Source organism: Cetorhinus maximus, chromosome 15 (assembly GCF_964194155.1).
Source record: "Cetorhinus maximus chromosome 15, sCetMax3.hap1.1, whole genome shotgun sequence".
Lineage (NCBI taxonomy): Eukaryota > Metazoa > Chordata > Chondrichthyes > Lamniformes > Cetorhinidae > Cetorhinus > Cetorhinus maximus.
In genome coordinates this window covers 63,314,732-63,330,786 of record NC_135893.1, presented here as the reverse complement: position 1 = coordinate 63,330,786, position 16,055 = coordinate 63,314,732, and the positions used below count along the sequence as shown (strand labels likewise).

At 45.7% G+C, this 16,055-nt stretch overlaps 1 protein-coding gene across 1 annotated transcript in view; it reads right to left on the bottom strand.

Moving 5' to 3' along the window:
* micall2a (mical-like 2a) overlaps window positions 1–16,055 on the bottom strand; it is a 105,601-nt gene that overhangs the window by 36,731 nt on the left and 52,815 nt on the right. The window contains exon 7 of the mRNA XM_078558563.1: window positions 7,022–7,121. Within this exon, the coding sequence (XP_078414689.1) occupies window positions 7,022–7,121 (100 nt within the window). The remainder of the gene's footprint in view (window positions 1–7,021; window positions 7,122–16,055) is intronic.

Here is a 16,055-nt window from a genome sequence, read left to right as displayed (position 1 = left end):
AGGAATGCATTTCACACTGGGCTGCATGCTGCCATCATGTGGATAAGCAGGCTGCATGAAGTTTGTGTTCCGCCTAACTTAACAAGGCCAGGCGCAGGGTGATTCCACATCATGATCCTGAGCCCATAACTGGCCTAATTTTTTAATATTCGTTCACAGGATGTTGGCGTCGCTGGCTAGGCCAGCATTTATTGCCCATCCCTAATTGTTCTTGAGAAGGTGATGATGAACTGCCTTCTTGAACTGTTGCAGTCCATGTGGTGTAGGCACACCCACAGTGCTGTTAGAATGAGAGTTCCAGGATTTTGATCCAGTGACAGTGAGAGATGACAATATATTTCCAAGTCAGGACAGTGAGTGGCTTGGAGGGGAACTTGCAGGTGGTGGTGTTCCCATGCATCTGCTGCCCTTGTCCTTCGAGGTGGTAGAGGTCACAAGTTTGGAAGGTACTGTCAAAGGACCCTTTGTGAGTTGCTGCATTGCATTTGTAGATAATACACACTGCTGCCATAGTGCATCAATGGTGGAGGGACTGAATGTTTAAGGTGGTGGATGGTGTGCCAATCAATCGGGCTGCATTGTCCTGGATAGTGTAAAGTTTCTTGAGTGTTGTTGGAGCTGTACTCACCCAGGCAAGTGAAGAATATTCCATCACAATCCTGACTTGTGCCTTGTAGATGGTGGACAGGCTTTGGGGAGTCAGGAGGTGGGGTACTCACTGCAGAATTCCCAGCCTCTGACCTGCGCTTGTAGCCACAGTATTTATATGGCTAGTCCAGTTCAGCTTCTGGTCAATGTTAACCACCAGAATGTTGATAGATGGGGATTCAGCAATGGTAATGCCATTGAATGTCAAAGAGAGGTGGTTAGATTCTCTCTTGTCAGAGATGGTCATTGCCTGGCACTTGCCTGTTACTTGCCACTTATCAGCCCAAGCCTGAATGCTGTCCAGGTCTTGCTCCATGTGGACATGGACTGCTTCAGTAGCTGAGGAATCGCGAATGGTGCTGAAGATTGTGCAATCATCAGCAAACATCCCCACTTCTGACATTATGATGGACGGAAGTTCATTGATGAAGCAGCTGAAGATGATTGGACACTAGTCTAAAGAACTGCAATATCCTGGGACTGAGGTGATTGACCTCCAACAACCACAACCATTTTCCTTTGTGCTCAGTATGACCCCAAACAGTAGTGAGTTTTACCTCTGATTCCCATTGACTTCAGTTTTGCTAAGGCTCCTTGATGCCAAGCCGGTCAAATATGGCATTGATGTCAAGGGCAGTCACTCTCACATCACCTCTTTAGCTCAGTTCTCTTGTCAAGTTTGGACCAAGGCTGAAATGAGGTCAGGACCTGAGCCCTGGCAGAGCCCAAACTGAGCATCATTGAGCAGGTTATTGCTGAGTAGGTGCCACTTGATAGCACTGTTGATAACCCCTTCCATCACTTTGCTAATGATCGAGTGTAGATCAATGGGGCAGCAGTTGGCTGGATTGGATTTGTCCTGCTTTTTATGGACAGGACATACCTGGACAATTTTCCACATTGTTGGGTAGATGCCAGTGTTGTAGCTATACTGAAACAGCTTGCTTATGAGAAGGGCAAGTTCTGGAGCATAATTCTTCAGTACTATTGCTGGAATATTATCAGAGCCCATAGCCTTTGCAGTATCCAGTGCTTTCAGCCGTTTCTTGATATCACATGGAGTGAATCGAATTGGCTGAAGACTGGCATCTGAATGCTGGGGATGTCTGGAGGAGGATGAGATTGATCATCCACTCGGCACTTCTGTCTGAAGATTGCTGCAAATGCTTCAGCCTTCTCTTTTGCACTAATGTGCAGGGCTCTCCCATCATTGAGTACAGGGTTATTTGTGGCGCCACCTCCTCCAGTTAGTTGTTTAATTGTCCTTTGCCATTCACAACTGGATGTGGCAGGACTGCAGAACTTAGGTCTGATCTGTTGGTGTTGGGATCGCTTAGCTCTGTCTACTATTTGCTGCTTATGCTGTTTGGCATGCAAGTAGTCCTGTGTTGTAGCTTCACCAAGTTGACACCTTATTTTTCAGTGTGCCCGCTGCTGCTCCTGGCATGCCCTCCTGCACTCTTCATTGAGCCTTGAATTGAATTCTTCCTCCCAGAGTGATCCCCCACCTCACCTCATAGGCTGGCACCTATTAAACCCAGGCAGTCTCACATCTAAGGCCATCATCTTACAAGACAGAAGGCTGCCATCAGTCTCACATTACCAAGTCTAATTCTGCTCCCAAGATCAGACGGGATCAGGCATCTTTATTTTTATTAGATTTATTCAACATGAAACACATTTGCAACATCATTTGTGCCACATAATTAAGCTGTTACCGGTTTTTAGCTGCAGGAATTAAAGCCATCATTAAAGACATTAACAGCATTGTTATTATTCGGTTATACAGTAGTCACTGTTAATTTCTGAGCCTAATAAATGGTAAAGAAATGACTGTACAATCTAACAGAATGATAACAATGTTTTTAATGCCTTTAATGATGACTTTAATTTCTGAAACTAATAAATGGTAAAGTTCAAATTGTCACTCATGACATATTAATCTATTGAATTTCTAAAACTGGTCATAAAATGCCATCCTCAAATTTGTTTCTGAATATTAAATCCACAAAGCCTGATAATGCTCTGAACAGTGTGGAAGTCAGCTGAAGCCAGTACAAGGTGGTCTAAAAGGGGTTCTCAAAGCTCAGGGCTCAAAAATCCTCTACATTTGCTGTCACTTTCACATTAACATCAAATCCAAAGCCACTTTGCGCCAACACAAGTGTGCGAGTGAGAGTTTAATGGAGTGAAAAGGGCAGTAAGGAATTCTTCAAAATAATGGGAAATGGCCAAACTTGAGCTGCTCAGGGCAATCTTCCACATCTTTCTCCTGATAAATTGATCGGAGAGATAGATTTAAAAATAAGGGCAATCTTCCTAACACTGCAGAGGAGATTATAAAAGCAATGCGAACTGCAACACAATGAGAATTCAGGCCTGCAGTGATTTCCTTCAGACTTAAATCAAAAGTAAGTTCCTCACTAGTTGAATATGATGGGAATCCTGCCTGAAACATGTCTGTAAAAATGTTTGAAGGTCTTCTGCAAGGCATTCAAGCTAAAGAATCTTGTTAATCACAATTGTAAACAGCATCGAGATGAAAACTGATAGCAATGTTTGTTGGGGGTAAAATGTTGAGTTGGATGTTATGCGTTGAATAGTATTATAGAACATCCACCTGAGCTCCAGGTATAATATCTCATCCAAAAGATGGCAGCTCCAACAGTGCAGCACTTTCTCTGTGCTGCAGTGAAATATCAGCCTAAGGATGTGCTGGAGCAGGGGTTGAGCCCACATGGTGCTGAATCCATGCTCTTGGATGTATAACCACAAAGGGGAGATGGTTACTGAGTGGTAATCCTGAGGTCCAGGCCAATGCTTTGGGGAACATGGGTTCAAATCTGACCACAGCAGCTGGTGGAATTTAAATTCAGTTAATAAATCTGGAACTGAAAGCTAGGCCAGGATTTTCCCCTCAGCAATTTGGGGGCAGGGCCAGCCCACCAAGGGCAAAATTCTGCCCCTAGTCTCCATAATGGTGACCATGACAACTGTCATCGATTGTCATAAAAGCACATCTGGTTCACTAGTGTCATTAAGGAAAGGAAATCTGCCGTCCTTACCCGGTCTGGCCTACATGTGACTCCAGATCCACAGTAATGTGGTTGACTCTTAACTGCCCTCTGAAACGGCCTAGCAAGCTGCTCAGTTCAAGGGCAATTAGGGATGGGCAACAAATGCTGACCTTGCCAGCAACGCCCATATCCCATGAAAAAATAAAGAAAAAAAAGGAAAAATCTACAAGGCTGTGCAGGAAGAACAGAGGAGTGGGAGTCTTTCAAAGGCACAGGCATGATGAGCCAAATGGCCTCCTCCTGTGCTGTATCATTCTATGATTCCATGATTCAGATGTGAGATCACTACCAACTAAGAGCAAGCTGACCAACAAGGTTGGAGTTAATGGTATACAGAGATGAAATGTTCAATATAAACTCAACTTGTTGGTTTTTATGATTCTGGGTGATTTCAGTTCCGACTCTGAGTTAAGAGGTTATTCATATTGCCATGGGGTAATAAATTCCCTACCCAAGCAGTAAAGGGAAAGAGGCTTGTTCCAAACTTCAAACATTTTTGGTCAACTCAACATGGTCCAAAGGTTGGGTTGGGACTTCTCTAGAATTCCCTGATTGACAAGACAAATACAATGTAGCTCATCCAATCCCAATTGGGCCATATCATGAGCTCCAGTGATCTGGCCCCCAGGAAACAGGTGCTATGTATGATTGGAGGACACCTTTACTCACCTACTTGAAATAACCCATTCTACCCTCACGATAAGAGGGACATTAGAAGTTTTATATCTCTCCCCATTGTTATTTCCATTGAACTCAACAGGCTACAGACTCACTATCACCCATTGTGCATCCTCACACAAAGTCCAGATTTACCCCAGAGTGGGCATGAGGAATTCTGAATGATCAACATTCATGCAAGACGAACCCATTCAGATTTTACCAATGGCCCACCATGCAACACATGGGCTATTCTCAACTGAGCAGACCGTAGCTGTGACCTAGCTGACCATCATCTGCAGCAGTTAATTGCACAGGCAGAATAACAACAAGAACTTTACTGTTAAATGTGCCAAAATATCCCAAGGTGGTTTACGAGAACATTGTCAAGAAAAAATATGAGCCACATAAGGTGGTATTTAGACAGGTGACCAAGGGCTGGGTTCAAAAAGATAGGTTTTACAGAACGTCTTAAAGGAGGAGAGGTGCAATCAGGTTTAGTGAAGAATTTCCAGAGTTTAGGGCCTTGGCACACGAACAAAATTGAAAATGTGCACAAGGACAAAATTGGAGGGTGCAGATGCCTGGCGGGGCCAGAGGTGGCTACAGATGTATGGGAGGATAAGGCCATCAAGGGATCTGTGAACAACGATGAGAATTTAAAAATAGAGACATTACTGGACCAAACAAACACTCTCTGTCATTCCACTTAAGGCCAAAGAGAGGCAGCAAGAACTTAGATGAAGCAATTATAAAGTGACTCGATCAAACGTGTGCTTTTGTACCGCATATGTTTGCTGTCATCGTCTTCCTTCCTTAACAAGGCCAGTTCATGCTGCTAAAGCATAGGTATTGGTGACCCTCTAATGTCTCACCCAAGCAACCTGTCTTCATGTGCAAGCCTAGAAAGCAAATATCTGCAGACCATTCAATTGCAGTAACATCGCAGCCAAGTCCAGTAATAGAAAACTAACCCTGCCAGCATAACCTTCTGTTCCTTTCTCCATCATGTTCTTATCTAGCTTCCACTTAAATACATCTATGTTATTTGTGTAACGACTCCATGTGGAAATGAGTTCCACATTCTAATTGCTCTCTGGGAAAAGAAGTTTCTCCTGAATTCCATATTCAATTTATTAGGGACTATCCTATATTTACAACTTTTGGACCTCCTCACAATTGGAAACATTTTTTCTATGTCTACCTTATCAAACTTCTGCATAATCTTAAAGGCCTCTATCTCAATCTTCTCTTTTCTAGGGAAAAGAGTCCCTACAACATAACAACAGTTTGCATTTATATAGCACCTTCAGAACATAATAAACATCCGAAGATATTTTACAGAGGCTTAGTCATGTAATTTTATTTTTCCCAGCTAACCTTATTGGGAAGAATTTTCCCGTCGGCAAGCAAGTGCGGGGCCCGCTCGCCAACGCGTAAAATGACACGTGGTGATGTCAGGCGGGCATCCCGATGTCACCGCGCGTCATTTAGATTGCCAGTTCGGCGGGCGCGTAGCCAACGTGTCAAAGGCCTATTGGGGCCATTAAGAAAGTAATTAAAGTTGTTAAGAATGCTGCCCATCCAACCTTAAGGTTGGCGGGCAGGCGAAGAGCCCAGGCGGCCTTCGTATTTTTCATGAAACCTCATCCACGGGTGGGATGAGGTTTCATGAAGTGTTTATTAATTAAATAAAAAATGCTGAAAAAATTAATGGACATGTCCCAGCTCATGTGACAGTTTCACATGAGGGGGCATGTCCTTAAAAATTTTTTTCACCTTTATTAAATTTTCCAGAACTTAAACTAATCTCTCTGAGGCACCTCTGTGCCTCAGGGAGATTTCTGCACTCTTTTGCATGCATGCACGAAAGAGCACAGGCCCCGACTCAGGGGATCCCACCCCCCGCCACCCACACAGGGAGCACACAACGCTTACAGGTTGGGTGGGCCTTAATTGGCCCGCCCACATAAAATGACGGTGCACACCCGATCAGGTCCACGCTCGCTCCCACCTGCCCCCGCACAACCCCCCAATGGGGGGAAAATTCAGCCCATTGTAAAGAGGAAGCTCGCCTTTTGGTTTCTCAATAGTGTTAATTAAAATATGTAAACCTTTCTCCAGTGGTTCCTTTAAGGGCTGATTAGTATAGTTTGCCTCCCAAGTGCCTGCTATACTAACCGCAGCATGTAGGGAACAAGCCAAGGCCACGGCCAATCCAATTTTGCAAAGTGGTCTCAAGCAGACGTGAGGGTTCCTATTCATATATGCAAAGTGCCTACCAATGCCTGTTTCAGGTCCATGCCCTGGATGCCTATAGGGAAGCCTTAAATAACATGGAGGGCAGCTCATTTACAGTGCAGAATGAGCATGCATGCATGGCCCCCTGCCATATTAGAGCCTTTAGCGCCTGTAAAACAGGCAGAGTACAATCCAGTTTCTCAACCCAAACCAAGCCATAGGAGATCCAATTATATTTACCCAAAGGTAAACTTTTTTCCCATGGCAGTTGTGTGAAAGGATTTTCCATTGAGCTGCACCCAGGGCAGGGATTGTGGACTAAATCCAGGACACCTCAGCATAGTTCAGCAAAGACCATTGAGTCTCAGTTACCACTCAGGGCTGTAATGCACACTCACCTGTGATGCTTTTGGACTGGCTTCAATTTGGACCTCCAGTCAGAGGGAGATTCATCTACTTCTTGTTTAGTGATGATCTGCGGACTGTAGGAAAAATTCCCTGGAGGAAGAACAATAAATAGCATAGTATTAACCGACAGTCCACAAGGGTCACCATTATCCACACACCCACTTTGCTTTGGAGCCACTGCACCCAAAAATGTGGCAGTCTGAAACATTTCATCAAGATCTGCCCGTCATTCCTGCCCTCCCAAAATATTTTTCAACTCTCTACAGAACAGCCAAAGTTGTGCCCCTCCCAATTTGTTTTGGTTCATATTTCCTTAGCCCATTTCTCAGATACCATATTGCAGATACATATATTTTCTCTTCACAATGACGAAGAGTTCAGGCAGGCCATACATCCGCCTGATTCATTCTTCCATGGAATCTATCATTCCCCATCCCAGTTCCAAAAGGGCCACTCCAGCTATTCATCACTCTCTGAAGAATTATGACGTGATATCAGTCCTGAATTAACCTGTTACCGGTCTCTGTACTTTTCTTTTATTCATTCTTGGGTATGACTGGCTAGGTCAACAATTAATTGCCCACCCCTAGTTGCCCTAGGTTTGAGTTAGGCTTAAAACATTAGCACAATTTTACCATTGTACACAATGCATTACATCTCTCAAACAGCCGTGAGACCAATAAATAAGAGGTACACTGAAACAGATAAGATCACAATCAACATTTAAAATTTAAGAAAATATATAATTCCATGAAAATGTTATCCAGTCAAGTCTCACAGGAATAACAAAATACCAGCAAGATTCTACACAATGCTGATTCCTGTTTGATGCATATACATGAATTACCTTGCTCACTCTCACAATCATTAAAATATCTTCACTCATCAATCAGGTGGTGATAGACTACATGGGGTTCAAACAGAAGACTCATGTGATGAAGGTGCCGCCTACAGTGCTGTTAGGGAGAGAAGTCCAGAACTTTGACCCAATGACGATGACAGAATGGCCGATACATGTCCAAGTCGTGATGGTGTGAGTACTTTGAAGGAGAATTTGGAGGTGATGATGTTGTTCGTATCTCAGTCACCTTGGACTACACTTATGGTATAGTTTCATATCATGTTGGAATAACTTTTTCTATTGCACCTAGTATCTTAAATAATTCTATAAAGGTCCCCAACTCATTCATCACTTTTCAAGAGAACAGTCTAATCTTTCCTCAAATCTTCAATCTTCCTACAAGTGTGTTCAGCCTCATCACTTTTCTCTGCAGCCAAAACTTGGGTATTTCTTTTATGCCTCGAGTGACCAGGACTGACTTCAGCACTCAAGAGTCCACACTAGGCAGAGCCCTCTACAGCCTCAGGGTCATGATTTTACTTCAAGATCACAATTTCAACCTCTGCACAATCACAGTCTCAACTACAGGATTCCTGGAACATAGTCCAAAATCAGGTATCAGATCATAATCTTCCAATCGCTCATTCCCAAACTAGTCTGTACCAGTGGCCCTCTGTACCTGCACATACATGCCTCAGCCATATGCTGCCACAATCTTGCTCCATCCTATTTTCATTAATCTTCAGTACAATCTTTAACAAATTGTTCGTGTTGTTTATTGCCAAAATATCTTCACATGGTAAGTCCGCTACCCACTATTGGGTGAATACCAGCGGTGGCAGGATGAGGCCCTTAAGTGCACATTAGTTGCCCACTTAAGGGCCTCAATTGGCAGCAGGGCGGAAAAGCAATCCACAGGCCTTCCCACTATAGACTTCATTTGGGCCTTTGCAGGGAAGTGGCCAGGTCCCCGGCCGCCACCCTCCTGCCTCCAAACAGGAGAGCATTAAACTCTTCTCTTAGCATCACCTCTGGCTCAGCTGGTAGCTCTCTTGCTGAGTGAGAAGGTTGTGGTTTCAAGTCCGACTCCAGGGAGATGAGCACAAACTCTAGGCTGAAATCCACTGGTGCACTGAGGGAGTGGTACACTATTGCAGAGGTATTGGCAAGTGGCTGTATCCCATTACAGGTACTTCAAAGGAGCGCAGGGGAGGTTTAGTCAATATTTATCTCTTAACTATGGTAACATCACTAAAATAAATTATCTGATCATTTTCACATTGCTGTTTGTGGGAGCTCGAGGTTTGCAAATTGTTTGCCACACTTCCTACACAACAACAGTGACTACACTTCAAAAGTATTTCATTGGCTGCAAAGGGCACTTGAATGCCCAGAGGTCATGTCAGGTGCTACAGAAATGCAAGTCTTTCTTTTGTTCTTTATTTTGCAGCTATTTTTAAAGCCCAACATTGAATGGAGTTATCTAGATTGCCAGAGTCGTCTGTGTGCATGTACAAGCACACACACATCACAACAGGAAGGAGATAGCCAGCGCAAATAAATCTTTCAGAGCAGAATCATTACAGTTAGACATAGAGAAGGTATCACAAAATTACAAACCTGACTGGGTCACAAAGAATTTTCAAATGACCAGACGATTATGGAAGTCATTTAGAGACCAGCCAAATGTCATAAAATGAGACAAAGAACAGGCATTCTATGGAATTAAAAACTAGAACAGGGCCAATTCTTGGAATATTTATCATGTTAAGTGTTTTAACTGCCCCTTCCCCACACTCCCACTGTTGGTTACCCAACACGTTCACCCTTGCAGTGCAGCAGCTTCCTGGCCAATTGAAAAGCAAATAGACTCTTCATACCATATCCAATTGAAAGACCCTTGATTGCATATTAAACATCCCCCCACCATCTCCAGTATAACTAATAATTCAAGTGTTCAAAGGATTTTTAAAAATTATTTTGTTTTAATGCCTCTCTGTTTTATGCTCCAGGGTTTACTCACAGCAGGTTGCAGGCTACAAGGAAATCCTGGAGAGTTGAAAACCCTATCCTGTACACAGCCTTCTTAAATTCTTGTGAGGGAGGGGGGATAAGCGAGGGGGGATTTTTTCTCTTGGCCATTTTCAGCCATATTTGCCCTTCAATCGTGCCTTTTGGCTGATTTTTTTTAAAAGATTGGGTATGCATGCTTCTGAACTGCTCTTTCATCCATAGTGCTCACAGTCAACCCATCTGTCCTTATGCAAGACAAGATCGTCCACAACAAAAGGGAGAGAGTGAAGACCGGTGGGGGGGTCCCGGAGTTGAGGACATTCTCCACCCACAAGGAACAGGTGGTAGAGATCACTGGAGAGGATAGAGATCATTCCTGCATGGAAGGCAAGATCAGTCTCCCCCACCATGCCAGTGAGGGTGCATCCAGTATACATCGATAACATGCGGATAATGACTGTGAGTGACCTATAACATTGGAGCCTGCCTAGTCAATTATCTCTACTGTCTATTCCAGCCACCAGCAAGAAAAGGCAAAGGTTTTCTTCAATCAAATGTCTCAGCCCAGCCCCAGACCAGCTCAGAAGAGGATGCTGCACACCTATCTGATGAAGACCCATCACTGCGTTCAGCTGCACCCTCCACTAGCGCTGATACATGCACCTTGGTGGGACCTGGTTCTAGAGTAGGCTCACAATCTGGTGATCAATTCACAGGCAGGGGTCCACAGCAAGCAGATGCAGTGACAGCCTCTGACGCTCGGAGGACTTCTGGAGGCCAGGCCCCTGCTGTGTCTGAGTCTGATGACAAGCCTCTGGAATCAGCCCTGAGACAGGCAGGGGAACATCAAACAGAGCTGTCAGGGGCCATCACCAGACTGGAACAAAGGATGGAGGGGTTGGGCAACATTCCATCTGATGTTGTGGCTCCAGCATGTGAGTGCATCAAAATCTCCAGGAGAAGGTTGGTGGCTGCCTTGGAGACCCAGGTCCAGCAGTTTCAGCCAGATTTGCACTCGGACCTGCACATCTAGCTAGCAGTGGCTTGGCGAGAGGGGATGGGGCACCTTGACCTTCCTCCAGGTGTCCTTTCTCCTCAAGGAGCCAGGTAGGGGTTCTCAGGCACCCAGAGGAAGGAGGAGCGCCAGCCAGACACCCCGGGGTATCCACCCTGGACACTCCAGGGTTATCCTGACACTCCAAATCTCCTCTGCCTGTGATCCCATCAGTTCCAGCAGGTCAGACCGAGAAGGGTGTACCTGCCCCAGACCAGGAGACCCTTTGCAGGACAGGGCCATCCAGGCCTCAGGCCACCAGAGGACACTCACCAAAGTCATCTCAGACAACAGGGCATAGCAACCAACAGGCTGCCTCCACCTCTGAAGCGGATGTCAAGGCTGCACCTAGACATAGCGCTAGTGTTAATTAAGAAGTTTTGAATGCACAACAGTGGCAAGGGTGCCCATTCATTAGATATTGTGTTCACTATTGTAAATACATTTCCCATTTATCCCTCTCCAAGTCTCAGGGATTCAATAACTAATCGATGTGATGCAAGGCCCCACATTCATTCAAGGGTCCAAAATATATCGCCCCCCCACCCCTCCCACCCCCCCCCCCCCCCCCCCCCCCCCCACCCCACCCCCACCCCACCGACCTGGGCCCCAATGAGCTCCTATCCAGATCCTCAGTTCCATTAACTCTCTCTCATTCTCACCACAGTGATTAGCCTTTATTTCCACATCTGCGATATCGACAGAGGCACAGCATATGTGACAATGATGGCTGGACACACACCGGTAATCCTCCGATCTCAGACAGACATTATTTGGTGTCAGGAGAATTGCTCATCAAGGTTAGTGATTATCCTGCTGCTGTCACACTGAAGTCTGGAGTCTGTGGGTGAAACAAGTATTTGTCGCAACCAACATTAGACTCTTTTCTCCCAAGTGTACTTTGCAATGACATTTATTTTATGACAGTGAGCTTTTGGGCATAGTAGTGTTTGCCATCGAGCACCAAAGGCTTTAATGCCACCCTGCAGCCTGTTACCGTCTTTGCGTTTAAGGCTGAATGGTATTCCATTCTTAGTTCCACTTGCCCCATGCCTGGCACTGAACGATTTGAGGTTGGGTTCATTCGGTGACATTACAAACGTCTGAAAGAGGGGGATGGGTGTGTGATGTCAGAGCTGTGTGCTCATCCTGATGAAGCTGTCTACTTACCTGTGACGATCTTACCTTTCTCCTGAACGGCTGCCTAATGGGGTTATACATGATCCTTTTGTAAAGGTGCAGCATGCAACTGGATTTGGAATTCATTGCATGACTGTGCACTCATTGGCTTAGGGTAGATAGAAAGGATTGGCCTCTGTGAGATGAACTGAGAAGGACCGTCACGCTCTGAAAGCGATGCTCTAACACATCTCCTGAATGGTCAGCAGGGCCTATGAAGGGAAGGAAGTTGTCATTGACTGCTGTGACAACACTGACTGGGCCACGTCTCTCCCAAGTGCAAGATGTAAACTTGGCAGGCTTCCAACGAATGCAGGGTCATGAATGTTTGTCAACAAGCAAACGGCTGTTGGACCAAATGGTCCCGTTGAGCCACTCTGAGGACAATGTAAACAAAACTCACAGGCGTAAAACAACAGGTCACTGTGTCCTGATGTCAGGAGGGATATTGGGGCTCAGCAGCAAGATGAGGCCTTTGCATTATTCATCCATAAGAGCTGGTGTTTGGAGAGATGGAGCTGTCCAGATGATGGTCCCTCTTGAGATGGTCAAATGTTAAACATTGACGAATGTTTTTCCTGTTAGTGGCACCTTGCTAAGCTGCTGTCATACTGACGTGAGTGCACAGCAGTTCATCAGCATCTGGGACTTCCTGGGGTCCTGCTGGCTCTTGATCCTCAGGGCGATGGTCTTCCCTGAGCTGTGCCAATTGGCGTCGGGCCCTCATTATAATCATAGCTATCAACTAGGCAGTGTTGGCTGCAGCTTTGCATTCTCCCCTCCTTCTAGTGCCTGTGAATGGATACGACTGAGTAATCAATGGTAGTTCCCCTTGAATATTCTCTTTCCATGTACAAGGCAGGAATCCAGTCTCTAGTCCTTGACCTGCCCTCAGTCTGTACAAGGCATCCCCAGGCCACCCCTTGCAGGATGGCATCATCCTAGAGGACGACAGGTAGCTCAGCTTTCCCCTCAGATGTGTTCACAACAAGCATCTTAATTGGAGTCAAAAGGCCAGGTCCTATAACCCACAGTCATGCTTCTGTTGCTTGTCCTCCAGTCGCCTTGACAATAACTCTCTCTCCACATTCCTTGCACTTATTTCACGACTGCAAGCAAGGTGCTTTGCACACTGGGAACATGGAGGCTTGTAGGGCCCATGCTGCCTCTGCACAGCAGCCATGACCCTTGATTGTTTGACCCTACATCCATTCTCACATGCCTCTGTAAGGATCAAATGCCAATTATGACCATCTGCATCGCAGCACCTAGACTTAATGGATTTTCGCCTGAATTTGCACCATTAGTAAAGGAGGATTCATTGTGCATGAGACCCTCAAGTCCAGCACTCAGCTGAGCCATGCTCTCCATAGTTTGAGCAAGACAGTAATAGGGTGCTCCTTTAATTGGCCAAAAATTGCTGTGCTGAGCTCCTCCTAGACACCCTGAGACCCCTCCCCAATCGATCTTTTTCTAGCTTGTTTTTCAAACCGTATTATTCTTCGTGCCCCCCCAGTTCTGCCTCTGTCTCACCCCTCCCCTCTCATTTTCCACCCCCTCCAATCCTGCCTCCGTCTCACCCCTCCATGCTGATCTTGCCTCTTGTGCCTGGTTTTGGCGCAGTATGTATAGCAGGCAGCTGATACCTCGCAGCAACGCTCTTTAAGGAAGGTGAAAGCAGCATCTACTGACCTCCAAGTCATGCTGAACTGAAGCTTGCCAGGTGCATGCCAATTATATACAGTTACGAAACAGATCATTCTAATTATCCACTTAATTTGGAGGGAGCACGTAATTCCAATGAGGGGCTTTTAATGGGTATTCATGAGATGCAAATGAATGCAAATATGGCTCCCGACCCAGATCAGGGGGAAACTCGACTCATCTTTAACCTGCCATCAAAGTCGGGAGAACAAAATTCCAAACTAAATTCCCGCTGGCAAGAAGCTGGCTTTTTCCATCACGCCAAATTTAGTGCCCCCGCCAGCTGCTGGTGGGAGCGGAAAATTCTGTCCAAGGGCAAAAACTCATCAACTCTCTTTTGAAAAGGGGTTAAATCATTGGTTACGTTTAACAAGCATGCGCCAGTGAAGGGTTAACTAGTGATAGTGCAGCATTTGTGAGACCTGAGTCATCCTTCTGGAGAAATGATGTTGTTAGGCTCCTGGTCAACAACAGTTTGAAAGAGTCAAACCCGCAGAGCTTGATTACATAATCAAGCCTGTACATGGCCTAACAGGCTCCGAGGGAGTCAGTAGGGTAGAGGGTCGCCTTGTCCAGCCAGTGCCTCAGCTAGGTCAGCTCATCGCAAGCTTAATGCACATGGAGGCTGGCAACAAACTATGCCTCATCACTCAGCGGGGCATCAATAACGCCCACCAGCAGACTGAACCTGCCAACGACCCTCTCCAATAGCTTAGGCAACGAGGCATTGAGAGAAGATGAATCGATCATATAGGGGAGAATTTTCTCCCTGTCCGTCGGGAGCGGGCGTGGGCAGAGCCAATCGTCGTTCGGGTCCATGCCACCATTTTACATGGGCGGGCTAACTAAGGCCCGCCCAGCGTGACGCACGGCCATTAGCGCTCCACTGCCTGTGCAGGCGGGAGGAGGAGGGAGAGTCAGAGCCTACGCTCAGAGAGATTAAGTTCATATTGAAATATTTAAATAAAGGTAAAGATTATTTAGACATGTCCCCTCATGTGACAGTGTCACATGAGCTGGGATATGTTTATGAAATGTGAATAAATTATTTATAGATTTTATTAAACCTTCAGGAAACCTCATCCCGCCCATGGATGAGGTTTCCTGAAAAACGCAAAGGCTGCCTGGGCTCTTCACCTGCCCGTCAACCTTAAGGTTGGACCGGCAGCGTTGATAATTAGTTTAATCGGCTTTTTAATGACTTTAACAGTCCTTTGACAGTTCAGTGGGCGCGCAGCCACCATCAGCGCACGCCCGCCGAACAAAAAACCTGAGTGAGGCGCGGTGACATCGGGACACATGCCCAACATCACCGCGCGTCATTTTATGCATCGGCATGCGAGGCCTGCCCCCCCCCACACCGACGTGAAAACTCTCCCCACAATGTTAACATTGTTTTGTTCATGAGCGTTGCAAATGGTGAGAAGCTCGAGATGTAAACCTGCATTTATGTAGAATCTTACAGGACAGAAGGAGACCAGTCAGCCCATCGAGCCTGTGCCAGCTGTCTGAAAGAGCTATCTGGTAAGTGTCACTCCCCACCCTCCCCCGCCCCCACCCATTATTTCCCCATCGCCTAGCACATTTTCCCCTTCAATTCCCTCTTGAAAGTTATGATTGAATCCACTTCCACCACCCTTTCAGACAGCGCACTCCGGCTCACAAGAATTCACTGTGTAAAAAAAATTATCCTCATCTTCCCTTTGGTTCATTTCCCATTTATCTTAGAATGGTGTCCTCTTGTAGCCGACCCACCTGCCAGTGGAAGTAGTTTCACCTTATTAACCCTATCAAAACCCTTCAGAATTTTAAGCAGCTTTATTAAATCTCCCATTAACCTACTCTGCTTTTAGGAAAATAATCCCAGGTTTCTCTAATCGCTCCACAAAACTGAAGAATGCATCTTAAAGTCCCCAGGACATTCAATTAAATACTTCTCAAAGTAATCAGTTATCACAGTTATGTACAATAAAATGGCAAATAACTGCTCACAGCAAAGTGCCAATGAGAATAGACTGGTTAATCTTTTTACTGGGGTGTGGGTTGAGGGCTGGTGGTTGCCCAGGACACAGGGGAGTACCCGCCTGCTCTTCTTCAAATAGTGCTAGGGGATCTGGATGTTTCATTATGTGAAAGGCACCATATAAATATAAGTTTTTATTCATCAACCCGAATAGGCAGATGGGGGCAGAATCTTGTTGAGGTGTCACGGTCTCGCCTGCCAGCTGGAGAG